The 15966-nt window shown below is 40.6% G+C and overlaps 1 protein-coding gene across 1 annotated transcript in view; it reads right to left on the bottom strand.

The window, feature by feature from the left end:
* RALGAPA2 (Ral GTPase activating protein catalytic subunit alpha 2) overlaps window positions 1–15416 on the bottom strand; it is a 409611-nt gene extending 394195 nt beyond the window's left edge. Inside the window, exon 1 of the mRNA XM_036748146.1 lies at window positions 14994–15416. Coding sequence (XP_036604041.1) covers window positions 14994–15099 — 106 coding nt within the window. The 5' untranslated portion in view covers window positions 15100–15416. The remainder of the gene's footprint in view (window positions 1–14993) is intronic.
* Between the last annotated feature and the right edge of the window lie 550 nt (window positions 15417–15966).

Consider the following 15966-nt stretch of genomic DNA (forward strand, 5'->3'; position numbering starts at 1 on the left):
GAAAATAAATATATATGAAAAAATAAACTAAGTCTAATGACTTTTCTACTACACTACATTACTCTCATATGCTCTATTCAAATCACACAAAAGCCCAGGAAGAAAGAAACCTGGGTCAATCATAGGAAGTTCCATTCCCCGTTGCCCTCTTGTCCCACAGCTCCCTGGTCACCCCAGACCTATACTCGCCTAGCTGGCACTCACACTACCCTCAATGTACCTCACCCTTCCCACATACCTAGAACATATTGATACGATACTATTCTGCACTCCCCCACTAAAACTACCTCACTGCCTCACAATCCAAAATATCAATCTTGTAATTGACTAATATTAATCAATATACTACTCAGCGCAGCAGCAGCCCTTCTTACTCCACAGTGGTCAGCTACGACCCCCAACTCCCCAGCAACCATGTCGAAGGAACCACAGTTGGCATTGATCTTGGCACCACTTTACTCCTGTGTGGGAATCTTCCAACATGGAAAAGTGGAAATCTTTGCTAATGACCAAGGAAACAAGACCACCCCAAGCTATGTCGCCTTCACCAACACAGAATGTTTAATGGGTGATGCTGCAAAGAATCAAGTTGCAATGAACCCCACCAACACAGTTTTTGTTGCCAAACGTCTGATTGGTCGCAGATTTGATGATTCAGTTGTACAGTCAGACATGAAGCACTGGCCTTTTACAGCGGTGAATGACACAGGCAGGCCTAAGGTCCAAGTAGAGTACAAAGGGGAGACCAAACGTTTCTATCCAGAAGAAGTATCTTCTCAGGTCTTGACCAAGATGAAAGAAATTGCTGAAGCTTACCTTGGGAAGACTGTCACAAATGCTGTGGTCACAGTACCAGCCGATTTCAACGATTCCCAATGTCAGGTCACCAAAGATGCTGGAACCATTGCTGGTCTCAATATGCTCTGAATCATCAATGAGGCAACTGCTGCTGCTATTCCTTATGGCTTGGACAAAAAGGTTGGGGCTGAGAGAAATGTGTTGATCTTTGACCTTGGAGGTGGTACTTTCGATGTCACCATTCTTACCACTGAAGATGTCATCTTTGAGGTCAAGTCCACAGCTGGGGATACGCACTTGGGTGGGGAAGACTTTGACAACCAAATGGTCAACTATTTCATTGCCGAGTTCAAGTGAAAACACAAGAAGGACATCAGTGAGAACAAGAGAGCCATTTGCCGTCTTTGCACCCTTGTGAACGTGCAAAGCATACCTTCTCTTCCAGTACCCAGGCCAGTATTGAGATTGACTCCCTCTATGAAGATATAGACTTCTATACATCAATCACCCGAGCCATTTTGAAGAGCTGAATATCTCTTCCGTGGCACATTGGACCCAAGCTAAATAAGTTACAGATTCATGACATCATCCTGGTCGGTGGCTCTACTTGAATCCTCAAAATCCAGAAGCTTCTGCAAGATTTCTTCAATGGCAAAGAACTCAACAATCCTGATGAGGCTGTTGCTTATGGTGCAGCTGTCCAGGCTGCCATTTTGTCTGGAGATAAATCTGAGAATGTGCAGGACTTGTTGCTGTTGGATGTCACTCCTCTTTGAATTGAAACTGCTGGCGGAGTTATGACCGTTTTGGTCAAACGTAATACCAACATCCCCACCAAGCAGACACAGACCTTTACCACCTATTCAAACAACCAGCCTGGTGTGCTTATTCAGGTTTATGAAGGTGATAGAGCAATGACAAAGGATAACAAACTGCTTGGCAAATTTGAGCTCACAGGAATCCCCCCAGTATGCAGGGGTGTTCCTCAGATTGAAGTGACATTGCTGCAAATGGCATCCTCAGTATTTCTGCTGTGGAGAACAAGATCACCATCGCCAATGACAAAGGATGTCTGAGCAAAGAAGACATTGAGCACATGGTCCAGGAGGCTGAGAAATACGAGGCTGAGGAAGAGAAACAGAGAGACAAGGTGTCTTTCAAGAATTCTCTGGAATCTTACGCTTTCAACATGAAGCCCACCTTAGAGGATGAAAAACTGCAAGGCAAGATTGGTGATGAAGACAAGCAGAAGATCCTTGACAGATGTAATGAAATAATCAACTGGCTGGATAAGAACCAGACTCCTGAGAAGGGAGAATGTGAGCATCAGCAGAAAGAACTGGAGGTCTGCAACCCCATCATTACTTAGCTGTACCGGAGTGCAGGCGGGCATGCCAGGACGGATGCCTGGTGGGGTCTCAGGGGGTGGAGCAGCCCCATCTGGAGGTGCTTCTTCTGGACCCATCAGTGAAGAAGTCAACTAAACACACCAGAAGGAGGAGCATTCCACACAGCTTTCCAAAAAGTGAAGGACTCAAATTTGTAGCCAAGGCAGCAGCAGTTTAAAAGCAACATTTAAGCTACTGTGTAAATCTGGACATTTGAAATACCTGAATGTGTGCAGAGGGAGAGAAGTGAACAACACTGCATTTTATCAGTACTGTAAACAAGTGGAAATGCAATTCTTGTCCTGGAGAATAAAATCTATTTAAAATTGGCACCAAAAAAATATATTAATCAATACAATTTCCTAAAAGGAAAAAACTAGCAAAAGTAAGCAAGGCAGCTAGATGCCTCAATGAACAGAGCACTGGGTGTGAAGATCTGAGTTCAAATCCGGCCTCACACACTCACTAGTTATGCGACCCAAATGAGTCAATTTACCTCTGTTTGCCTTACTTCACTGGAGAAGGAAATGGCAAACTACTCCAATATCTTCACCAAGAAAACCCCATATAGGGTCGCAAAGAGTCAGACACAACAAGCAGAACTAAGCAGGGTCTCCTCCCAAAATGTATACTGATTTTATATGTGGCATTCTCGAGAAAATGTTCCTATTTTTGTTATCTAAGGAACCCATCAGTCAGTCAGTAAACATTTATTAAGCTGCTATTATGTGCCAGGCACTGTGCTAGGTGCTGGGGACACAAATAAAAGGGGGGGGGGGTGGGTGAGAGTGAGTGAGAGAGAGAGAGAGAGAGAGAGAGAGAGAGAGAAACCCTTGTCCTCAAGGAGCTTACATTCTAACGGGAGAAGACAACACACAAAAGGAAGCTGAAAAGGAGGAAGGGAGTGGTGCCAGGGAAGATACTCCAAAAGGGGGCATAGTAGAAAAGTCAGAGAAATCCCAAAGTAGCATATTCAGGTGAAAAATGAGATGTTCTTAGTTCAACTCCCTCCTTAAATGGAGGTTTTAGAGTTCATGGCTCAACCCTCCCATCAGAACGACAAGCAAGTGATGATGAGGGCTGATGAGATCTTGCAGGATGATGAGGTTTTCCCAATAATTAGTTTCCCGGGGCTTGGGGGAAGGTCAGAGAAGTCCCAAAGTGGTGCAGCCAGGTGAGAAATGAAACCCATTAGTGACTCTGATAATATAAATCGTAGACTAAAAGGAGATACTTGAGGGAAATGAGTCTTTCATAGGGCTTTTTCTATGTATAGACATCATATGTGGTTACTTTTATCATATCATTTAAATATTATAGCCAAGTTTCAAAGCTCCCAGGTTAAGGAGAAAATATTGCAAGCAACAAGAAAAAAGCCATTTAAGTATCATGGAGCTACAATAAGGATTACACAAGACCTAGCAGGTACTATGTTGAAGGACTGTAGGTCTTGGAATTCTGTATTTTGTAGAGCTAAAGAGCTGAGGTTACAAACAAGAATAACATACCCAGCAAAGTTAAATATAATCCTGAAAGAAAAAAAATAGACATTTAACGAACTGAAAGACTTTCAGGTATTTGTAACAAAAACAGCAGAACTTAAGGGAAAATTCAACATATAAGATCCAGGAGAAATATAAGGTAAACATTAAAGACAAAGCATAAAGGACTCAGTAAGTTCAAATTATTTACTTCTTATATGTGAAAATGTTATCAGTACTCTTATGACTATGACCATTATTTGGGTAGTTTGAAAAAAAGGCTTGGGCTGAGCGATTCTAAAAAAAAAACGTTTAGGGAGAGACAAGAAGGAGTAATTATCTCACATAAATGAGGCACAGGAGGAAAAACTGATACAGAAGAATCTAGTAATGGGGAGGGCAGGTAGTGCTAGAACCTTACTCTCATCAGGAATGGGTTAAAGAGTGAACAACATATGTATCTAGAAGGCTATGAAAGTCTTCTAAATTCAGAAAGAAATAAAAGAGGAAGGAGATGGGGGGAGGATATGGAAGGGTCTCTTTGATGGGTGGGTAGGTTAAGGAATAAGAGGGCAAGGTAGCTGGTAGAAGTAAAGCAGAGGAGTGAGGAAAGGGATAGGGTAAACAGGGTGAGGAGGGTGAGGAAAAATAGGAAAGAAGAAAATATACAATAAGTAATTATAGCTTAGAATGGGAATGGGATGAATTTACCCATAAAACAGAAAGAGCAGATTAAAAATTTGATTTCAACAATATGTTGCTTTCAGGAAACACTATAAAAATGAGAGATACACACAAAGATAAAACAAAGGGCAGGAATAGAATTTATTATGTAAAAAAAGTAGGGACAGCAGCCATGATCTCAAAAAAAAAAATTAAAGCTAAAATAGATTTAATCAAGAGAAAAATATGGAAACTATACTATGTGTTGGCAATATTATTCAATATTGTTTTAGACCATTTAAAATAACTAGCCAGTATAAAATACCTGAAAGTATACCTGCCAAAACAGACACAAGAATTATATGAACATAAAATACTTTTTATACAAATAGATCTAAAAAATTGAAGTAACATTTGTTGTTCATGGGTAGGTAAAGCCAATAAAATTTTTAAAATGGCAATTTAACCTATTTATTCAATGCCATCCCAATTACTAAAAAAATTGTCTTACGGAGTTAGAAAAAATAATAAAGTTCATTTGGAAGAACAAAAGGTCAGGAATTTCAAAGAAACTAGGGGAAAAAGATGTAAAGGAAGCAGATTCAACAGTATCAACCTTAAACTATATTATAAGGTAATTGTATTATTGAAGTGTAAAATGGATAATTTCTATTATTTTAAATTAAAAGTTTCTGATATAAATAAAACCAATGTAGCCAAGAATAGAAGGAATGCAGAAAATTGGGGGGAAACTTTCACAGACAATCTCTCAGATAGGATGTGACTGGGTTGGAATATTGCAATGGTAGAGGAAATGATAAGCTAGTAGATTTTGAAAAATATGAAAAGACTTGGACCTATGAAGGAAGATTCTATCCACCTTCAGAGAAAGAGATGACAAATGAAAATATGCATAGTATGGTCTTACATATATGTGTATGACTATATATGTGTATGTTTATAGGTATCTATGTATGTGTGTGTGTATATATATACATGCGCACACACACACGTGTGTGTGAGAGTGTGTGTGTGTGTGTGTGTGTGTGTGTAACTGTAGCCTTCTTTAGGGTGGAGAGGGAGGAAAGAGAGGAAAAAATAAAGTAAAAAGTGCACAGCAAAGAATAAAAGAAAACCTACAAGGAAGCAAAGAAAAGTTAGGAGTTTTGAAAACAATGCGTGGTATTTATTATATAGGTTTTCTTGAAGTGGAAATTTATTGTTTTATATTGGATCCTCTCTTATGTTCTACTGTGTACATGGCAATGGTGTTTTTTTTCCTTTTCTCATTTTGTATTTAAGTTCAAAATGAAAAAAAATTAAAGATAAAAAGATAAAGTACTATGGAAATTCAAGACAAGAAGCTTCCAACTAGAAAGAACATGGAAGGCTTCAGAGAAAAGTAGCCTGTTTGCTGGACCTTTAAGACTAAACAGGTCCTCCTGTGTTAGGTTTTCTAGAGTCTCCATTTTCTAAAATACTCAGGTTTGCTAGTAAATATAAAATATGTTGTCCCTCCTTCTCTGGCCCCACCAAAATGTAAAAGATAACTTTTTCCAAAGGGGCTAGGGAGGAATTTTATTGATTAAAAAGTTTTTAATTTAAAAATTAAATGTAACATTTTTTAGACTGAAGCTTCCAGGAGAATGATCATATCTGATCATTCATTTTGTAGAAGTAGGGTAATGATGTACCGATATATATATATATGAAGAAATACTTGGAAAGTATGTTTATGAAAGCATACTTACAAGTGGAGCTGATGCTCAAATGTGACAGTAAAAAAGCATCTAGCTATCCTAGATGAGTTCAAGTCACTGGGCTCAGATAAACAATAACTGAGGGCATCCGCAACACCTAAGCACAGATCTTGCCACAGAGCAGGCATTTAAACATTAGCTGAATTTAACTATACTGAAGAACTGGCAAATGTGAATGATGAGCTAATGAGAAAAGGAGCTACATTATCTCTGAAAGACCATGGATTAAAGGGAAAGGTATCAAAGGAGGGGAGAAGGGCAAATGTGCCACAAGACAGAAAAGTGTGCAAACTATAGGCTAGTGAGATTCTCTTTAATTTCTGGCAAAATTATAGAGGACATTAAAGGAACGCTTAGGGAATATCTTGAAAAGGAAGTAGCAATCACAGAGACATATCTCAAACAAGAACAGGTTATGCCAGACTAACCTTATTCTTTTCTTTGTCAGTCAGTCAACAAGCGTTTATTAAGCACTTACTATATATTCTACACATATTGTGATAAATATAGAGGACACAAAGAAAAAGCAAAAACACTGTGCCTGCATTCAGAGGTCACATTCTGATGGGGAAGACAATATGTAAATAACTGCATACGTATAAAGGGTAGATAGAAGGTATTATGATAAGGAAAGGCACTAACAAACAGCTAGAGGTACTGGGAAAGACCCCTGAAGAAGGTGAGATTTGAGCTGAGTTTTAAAGGAAGCCAAAGAAATTAAAAGGATAGGGTAAAAGAGAAGTGCATTCCAAGTATGGAGGACACCAGTGAAATGGAATGGAGTTGGGAGATGGAGTGTCATGTTTGAGGAAATGTAATTATGCCAGGAAGGGGCAGCTAGGTTGCCCAGTTGACAGAGCACTGGATTTGGAGTCAGAAAGACCAGAGTTCTAATAGGACCTCAGACACTTATGAGGTGTGTGATCTTGGGCAAGTCACTTAACCCCTGCCTGCACAAAACTGGAGAAGGAAATGGCAAACCACTCCAATATCTCTTTGCCAAGAAAACCCCATGGCCAGTATTGGCACGGTACAGTCCATGGGGTCACGAACAGCTGGACACAACTAAATGACTGAAGAACAGCAACAATGAATTAGGACAACACAGCTGGATCACAGAATACTTGAAGGGAAATAAAGTATAAGAGGACTGGCAGCTGAGAAAAGGCTGCATCATGACAGCTTTAAATACCAGAGGCTTTTATAATTGATCTTAGAGGTAGTAGAGAGCCCCTACAGATTATTGGGTAGGAGACTAGCCTGGTCATACCTATACTTTAGGAAAAAAAAATCATGTTAGCAGCTGAGTAGAAGTTGAACTGGAGTGGGATGAGATTTGAGGCAGGGAGCCCAGTAAAAAGCTGTTACACCAAGAGCTGTTAATCACAAGAATGCTATAGTTTGCCTAGATTTTAGCCAAGCATTTGAAAAAATCACCCAGGCAATTCTTGTGGAAAATACGAAAATTGTAGGCTAAACAATAATACTGTTAGATGGATTCAGAATTAGTTGAATGGACAGATGCAAGGAGTAGCTGTTAATATTTTGATATCAGCTTTGAAGGAGATCTGTATTGGAATGCCTAAGGGATCTCTTCTATTAAACATTTTTATTAATGACTTGAATCAAAGCATAGATAGCATGCTTATCAAATTTTCAGGTGACCTGAAGCTGTAAGGGACTGCTAACATATTGAATGACTAAGGATGAAAAAGACCTTAACAAGCTATAACCTTGGACTGAATCTAATAGTATAAAATCTCTTTGAAGGAAGGGACCATCACAACTATCTTTGCATCCCCACAATGCTTTGCTTAGTTGGAACTTAATAACTGCTGAACAGAATACAGATTTATAAAGTCTTAAACATAGGTTCAAAATACTAATTTCATAGAAAATATGGGAAGGACAGCTAGATGTCTGTTCATCTTAAAAAAAGATATAGGACTTTTAGAGGTCTACAAGCTTCAGATGAATTGACAGCATAAGATATGGCAGGCAAGGAAGTTAACATGACCTTAGGCAGCACTGAGAGGCATAGGCTCAGAAATGGGGAAGGGATGGTAAAACTCCACTTTACCCAGGTCAGGCCAGAGCTAAAAAATTATATCCAGTTCTAGGAAGGACATTCATCAGTCAGAAACAGTCCAAAAAGTATGGCAACCAAAATGATGAAAGGCCTCAAAATCATGTTGTGTAAGAATCAGTTGAAAGAACTGGATATGTTTAGCCTGAAGAAAATACCTTTCTTTTTTTTTCTTTTTTACCCCTAGGGAGAAGTGGAGGGAAGAGAGGGAGAGGCAGGGAGGTTCTGTTTTCACATAACTAAAGGACTATTACATAGAAAAAAAAAGGATAGACTGGTTCTACTTGGCACCAGAGCACTTAGGATTGAAGTAAGAAAGAACTTCCCAAAAATTAGAGCTATCCCATACAGAATAGATTGTGTAGTGGGTTCACCCTCAGTGGAGGTCTTCAAGCCATGAAGGAAAGCGAACTTGTTGGGTACAAATTATTTTTGCTCAGGCATGGGTTGGACTAAGAAGCCTCTGAGGTCCCCTTTTAGCATTTAAATTCTTTAATTTTGTGAAATGTGAACATCTATACAAATATAACATTTATCATTGTCATTATAATGTCAAAAGGGGGAAAAAAATAAAAACACTTCAAGTACACAACACTCCTCTAGATAAAATTAGTACTGGAGAAGGAACAAAATGTATCTAGTACATACCTAGATATTCAATTTCATATCAGTGCTTTTCCAATACACCTAGAAAGAAGGAAAATCTCCAAAGAAAGATGATATGCTTCAGGAATGCTAATACTCTGAAATGTGTAGTACTAAAAACTTTTAATCCTTCTTTTAAAAAAAAAATTTCAAGGTCATTTCTGTTTCTAAAATTAATTTCTTCAGCTCCTATCGCAGCCAGTTGACCTACAAACGTTATAATATTTAAATTTATGCCCAAACTATTTTATTTCCACTAATAACTTACCTTTTCAGAAGAGGACTTGAAGATAATTTTCTTTAAATACTTAAAAGTAAAATAAATGAGCCTAATCTTTCATATCATTTCTACTCTTCCCAGACTGTTAGATGTTTCCATCCTAGCAATAGACTGCCAATTACATTTGTGCTATATACAAGCATAAAAGTTTATTTTATACTCATTTGGTAGTAAGTAATTTTAGTATTTTCAAAAAGTTAAAGAAAACATGATGGTAATATAATTTTGCTGGAAACAAGGTCATTTGAAAAGGACAATAACTAAGGCTGACAGGCTTGAATTATACCTATCAGTTTTGTTTTGGTTTACAGAACTACCATGTGACATTAAAGTTCATGTGGACATCATGCATCTGCTCTGCTTGCCAAGTTAACTGTAGTGAGCCAGCAATACACAAACTTAGAAGAACCTTTCCTCTAGTATTGTCAGATTAAGCTTGATATTCCAAAGCCTCTTCAGAACAATGCTGAAAAGCAAGCTAGAACAACAAAACAATTTGCATTAAGTCAAGTAGCAATTCTAGGAAAATTTGGGATACCAACATAAATTTTGAGATTTTATCCATAATTCAATTTTTACTTTCTTCAACAAATGAATATTCTGAAATTTTTTTTAGGACTATAACAGTCATCTGAAATTTTGGAAGAGAAAAGGAAAAAAAAATCTTGTTTACTGGGCATTTTGTCCTCCCACTTGAGCTCCAGTCCAAATCATCAACTGACAAGTGAAAACATTTCCACATGAATCAATAAAGCATTTATTAAATGCTTACTATGTACAAAGCACTGGGGATAGAAATAGAAAAGTAAGATAGTCCTAGCTCTCAAGGAGATCACATTCCAATGGAGGAGATAACTCATATGGAAGATTTCAACTGCAAGTCCTATAGAAAAGTCCCACAGTCCTTGGAGGGCAAGCAAAGCAGGGGAGATAATTCCTCCTCTTTAAAGTCACTTCCAATGATATAATCTTACCAGTTTCTGATATTGAACCATCTGATAATGCCAAAGACTGGTGACCAGCACTTTATTTTCTGGGTGTTCATGGCTGCAATATGTGCATGAATAAGCCCCAGGCTGCATCTCCATAGGGGTTGTTTTCCAGAATGATGGCTGAGGACAATGTGTGGTAAGCACTACTATTCCCAACGCTTTTCAATTCATAGTCCCAGCTGTCTCTATCAGACTAAAGGGACCGTGGTCAAGGTGGTGGTTTGACTTGTCTGGCACGTGCTGCCTACCATCTATCTCTCCATAAGGATGCCTTGCTGCTGAAGCTTAGCTAGCCTGTCTGCCCTCTATGAGGATGGCTCACTTCTTCTCACAGGAAATGCCTCCCTAGATGATGAAGGTGAGGGCTGAGCTGGAAGCAGGACCAATGTGGGGGAGGGGTTCTTGTGCTTATCTGCAACTGGCTGGCAGTAGTTGGTCAGAAGTTGTTGCTGGGGAGATGAGGAAGGTGGGCCCCCTTTTCATCAAAATTTCTCCCTTCAATGACTGGCTTCAGAAACTGAGCTGAAAGCAGGTCTGGTAGTTTGGAAGACACTGCTACATGCAAGGCTCTTGGGCTCAGGGTCCTGGACTGCTTCCATCTGGGTCTGAGGGTAGTGTTGCTTTGACTTGCCTGGTACATGTTATCTGCTCAGGGTGCTCTGCTGCTTTACTCACAGCAGCTTCTCTGCCCTGTGCGTGGAATTTAAATAATATGATATGGTGGAAAAAGCATGAGCTCTAGCTCCAGACCTGTCACTAGCTACAACAGTCGATATCTGAGGACGGACAAGTCACTTCACTTCTGTGTACTTTAGATTTCTCTAAGATCAGAGAAGTGACCCAGGCAGCCTCTAAAGTTCCTTTTAGCTCATCTAGTCTACGTTCTATTTTTGTCTCATTTGCTCATTTTCCCAGCCTACTTCTTGACCTTGGATTTTGTCATCTTGGGCCTGAGCTTCTGCCTTTTGTGTCCTTCTACTGCTTTCACAGCTCAGTCCAAAGGTCTGTAAGTTCTCAGTGCTTCCAAAGTGGAGTGATCTGGGAGCTCTGGTCCTTACACAGGTAGGGCTCCTGCTCCTGTGCAACCACTCCACTCCTTTCCACCCTTAAACTGTGACTGAGAACTGGGTAATGGGCAACAGAGCTGCCAGATGATACCTGTTCCTTTTCCGAGTGCTATTACAGATGTCCCCTAAGATCATTCTGACCCAGTGTTCAGTCTCCTTACCGCTTGGGGGCAGTGAGCTACTCCCCCCACAGCTGGTGATGCGGCCACCACTAATGCCGCTTCTGCTGCATGACACTCCTGGTCAGCCTCCACCCCAATGTCTGCAGACCTCTCTTTCTGTCTTCCTAAGCTAAAATGGACTGGAAAAATGACTCACTGTGACTTTCTTTTGGCTTTCCCACTCAGGATTCCATTTAGTGCATTATTTTTAAGTTGTTGTGGAAATGGTATGTTGGAAGAACTCAGCAAAATGCTGGCTTCACTCCACTATCCTGACTCCACCCCAAGGATTTTATTGATCTTTCCATAACTAAATTCATCATCTTCTCCAACCCAACTTCTCTGTCAATAACACTACCTCATCATCAAGTCTAAAATTTGAAAGAGATGTTCAACTCTCTCATCTTCATTCTCACATATGCAAACACCAAGTCATCCATTTTTTCCTTCAAAACTGATTCATTCGCCTTTTCCTCTCTATTCTGCTTGCTATCACCTAAACCAGACTATGAGCTAAATTAATGCCATTGACCTCTCTGATTTCATTCCCTTTATCTTTCCAATCCTTCCTAAAAGCTATTGCTAGATTAATCTTTTTAGTCTTTCTCTCATCCCTATATTGTATCTACTTTGCTGTCTCCCTGGTAAGACTGAAAACTCAAGGCCAAGGACTATTTCATTGATGTCTTTGTATCCATTGCACTTGGGTGCTTAATAAATGAACTTAAGTCGATAAGGTCACTCCTCTGCTCCAGAATCTCACTATTTCCTACCACGTCAGCCCTCTTACGGGTACTACTTTATATAATCAGTCTTATTTCCCACTTATACTCAATTTGCATCTACCACTCTGGTCCAGTTAGTTTCCTCACTAACACATGATTACACCATGTTCATCATCCCTTCCAGAACTGCAATAAGCCTATTATTTTCTTCTGAAATGCTTCTCCTTCCTTCATCCTAACTTTTCCACTCGGTAGGACCTTCCACAATTTATGGCCTACTAGCATAGCCTTTGGGAACCCAGCTGTAATGAGACATCAGAGTTTTCATTTGATATCTGTAAGGTTTTATGTAGGTGGTTGATATCCCCAGGACAAAATTTAAACAGTACAATCTGGACACCTGACCTGGAAAGGCAATATACCTAAAGCTCTTAATTTGTTCATTAATTAGTGTGGCCACTGTACCTCAGTTTTCCCATCTACAAAATGAAATTAAGAGTATCTGTCCACTCTGCTACATATATATGTATCTATGTATCTAAATATGTTTGTGTGTGTATGTAAGCTCACTTATTGACAGTATAATGGAGCCAGTTATCAGGCCAGAGAGAAATACTCAATTTTATGCCACAGATTGTATTACTAATCTTAGCCATTTGTCTTGAAATACAGATTATTGTTCACAAAGGATGGATCAGCAGCTACCAAAAAAAGGCCACAAAGCTTATATCCTATCTTACTAATGAAGTATTGACAGCATCATTTTTGTATAAAGAGGAAAATATTATTAAGGAGATAGTATATAAAAAGTACTATACAAAGCAAATTTAAAATAATGATTACTATTATCTCTAAACAGCTCCAGAATCATGGCTTAATTTACATCTTTCAATTTAAGCTTTTTTTTTTTTAAATGTTCAGGTTCTAAAAGTAGCACCGAAGCAAGGTATATGATATAGCTAAAAATCAATAATTAAATTCTCTCTATATATGTATGTGTGTGTGTGTGTGTGTGTGTGTGTATTAAAGGATTACAAATTTCAGAAACACTGGACCACACACAATCTGACTCCATGTAGCTCAACACAAAATCTTTATCATGTTACAAAAAATATATATTTAATCATGATACATGATTACATCATACATGCACACAATTAATGAGAAAATGGATAACTACCTTCTGAATTTCAAAAAACTAAAGATGATTTTGGTAGCTTGCAAGCCTCATAGATCAAAGTATATGATGAGGTGCCTTAAAATAAGACACAAACCTTACACTGAAACAATTAACGCAGGGTAGATTGAAAAATATCTTTTTGAAAGTGCCAGGAATACACTTTTTGCCTAAAAAACTAAACTGATCTAGGTTAAATTGGACCAGACTTTATAAAATATAGTCAATTCTGTGGGCTCACACATAACAAAAGTTAAGACAAAACATTCACCAGATAGTAAATGCTTTCATTTCAATTTGCACATTTCATTTCAATTTAACAAAAATATCACTAGTTGGTAGTATTGATCATTTTCTATTAATCTAGAATACTACACAAGGTAACCTGCAGAGGGAAGTAGGAAGGTTTAATGCCCAAAGAAAACCAGAGTTCATTATCATCAAAATTATAAACTAACTTATTAAAGTCACTAACAATAAACAAGTCAGTCAACAAGCTTTTATCTATCTTTCCTTTGAAATCAAGATTGTGTAATCTTCATGGATTAGGAGTCAGGATAGTTTTGTGCTCTTTTCCTGTCAGAGAGTCTAAATTTGTCATGGAATTTAAGTGAAAATGACCAGCAACTCTTATGCTAATTAGATTAATAAAAATCTTCATTCATTAAAACAAAACAAAAATCTTACTGCACCATATTATTTCGTTTATGAGTCAAATGCTTAAGTCTGAATGTTAACGGTCACATTAAGGCTTTGTCAAACTTTTTCTTAGAAAAATACATCTTAATTTGGTTTTGGTCGCCATACAATTAGGCTGAGATAAAGCAATCTATAACGAGAAAAAGTTTTCATTTTAAATGAAACAGTCTAGAAAGATAAGAAAATGGAAACCAAAACAAAGCATCTCCGCCACAGCCAAACCCCAACTTAACAGCAGAATACATGCACTATTCAAAGTGACAGGAAGTATTGCCAGCACTTTCCCACCCAGATGGGGGGGCATCATTATCAACCACCCTACCACCTATCAGAAGACCACACCACGACCCACCACGAGCCCTTAGAAGTTGAGAAGGAATAAAATCATCATCATTTTATTTCTAAAGGTATGAAGGGTGAGACCTCTCTCAACTCCGGAGGCAGGTGTCAAAATACAAACTGAACCATTTCACAGCCAGCTAAGACTAAAAAGTTGGAGTGCGTGTGTGTTGTGACCATTTGGTGCCCTTGCTTCTGTGTCTGCTCTCAAAAAGAAGTTATCAGAGGGCAAAGGCTGTCCCATGAGATCCAACAGCCTAAAAACCCTGCAGGAACCTTTCCGAACATGTTTTTAAACGGCGATGCAGCCAGTCCAATTCAATTACATTCAATAAATATTTATTAAGCGCTGGACACTGTGCTAAGCCAATGACAGTCATAAATAAAACAACGCTGCTCAGTCCTTCGCCTTCCAAGCCCCAAGTCACTTTGTCCCTCCCAGGGTACTGTGGAGGGAATCTGAGAGGAGGTGTGCACCCCGCACTCCTCTTTATGGGGCCCCACCACCACCTGGGAGCCTCTTCCAAGACCTCCTTTCAGCACCCGGAAACTCCGGACAGTTTTGCACCCCGCCAAAGGGTGAGTAAGGTGGCCCTTTGAGGAAGTCCCGAGCCGCGCGGAGCAGGTGAGCCCCTAAGCCCCTTCCACTGTCCAGTCGCGTGCGCGCCCCCGGGGTCTCCCCCGCCCCCCGGTCACCTAGCAACGCGCCGGGGCGACCCCCCCTCCCCTCACCTAGCAGCGCTCTGAGGTGCTTCAGGCGGGTCAGCACGTCTTTCTTCGGATCCAGCACTTTCTGGGTCGATTTCTTGACATCCCCGTGGCTCCTCCGAGAGAACATCCCGCTGTGGGCTCCCGAGCACCGAGCCTCGGGGGGAAGGTAGCCGCCTCAGCTGCGACGGGTTACTGCATACGGTCAGTGCCGCGCCGAGGTGGGCACACACACACACACACACGCACACTCACTCTTTCACACACACACTCTTACCCACGCGCGCGCTTTCCCCCCCGCCACCCGCCACGACCACTCATCCACTGCTCCCCAAAACCACCACGGCCGCTGCCTGCCCGCGGCTCCCTCCTCTGGGGCTCCAGGAAGGAGGGGAGGGGCCCGGCATGGGGAAAAAGGGGAGGAGGGAAGGAAGGAGGTGTCAACACGGAACTGACCAGCCCTACACCACGTGAAAAGACGACCAGCGGCCTCCCCTTTACTCCCCCCCCCCCCCCCACCTCCCCATACATAAACTCACGAGCTCAGCCAGTCCAGGCTCTCCTTGGCCGTGACTCCGCCCCGCCCCCGCCCTACCAAGGTCCCAACGCGCAAGCGCTGGAGTCCGACGGACGAGGCACCTCTTTCCTTCTTCCCCTTCCCACCCTCAACCAAAAAAAAAAAAAAAAAAAAAAGCTGGGAAGCGCGCGACAAAGACTAGCGACCCCACCACCCTTCGAACAGCTCCGGAACTACAAATCCCGGCGTGCAAAGTGCCAAGTGTCACTCGGCACGGGGCAGAGGGAGAGGTCTGTGTGAGTTGGTCTCATCGCCCCCTCCCTTGCCTATCTTCTTAGCACGTGTCGCACGTCCTGCTGGGAAATGTAGTCCTTCATTGAACTGAGCCCAGAGATGGTCTTTCAAACCAAGGCCCCCTTCCCGCAGCGGGTATAAGGGAAACCTTTGTTCCTCCTCCTCGCCCCGCTGCACTATGGGACT

The sequence above is a fragment of the Trichosurus vulpecula genome, chromosome 3, assembly GCF_011100635.1.
Source record: "Trichosurus vulpecula isolate mTriVul1 chromosome 3, mTriVul1.pri, whole genome shotgun sequence".
Classification (NCBI taxonomy): Eukaryota; Metazoa; Chordata; class Mammalia; order Diprotodontia; family Phalangeridae; genus Trichosurus; species Trichosurus vulpecula.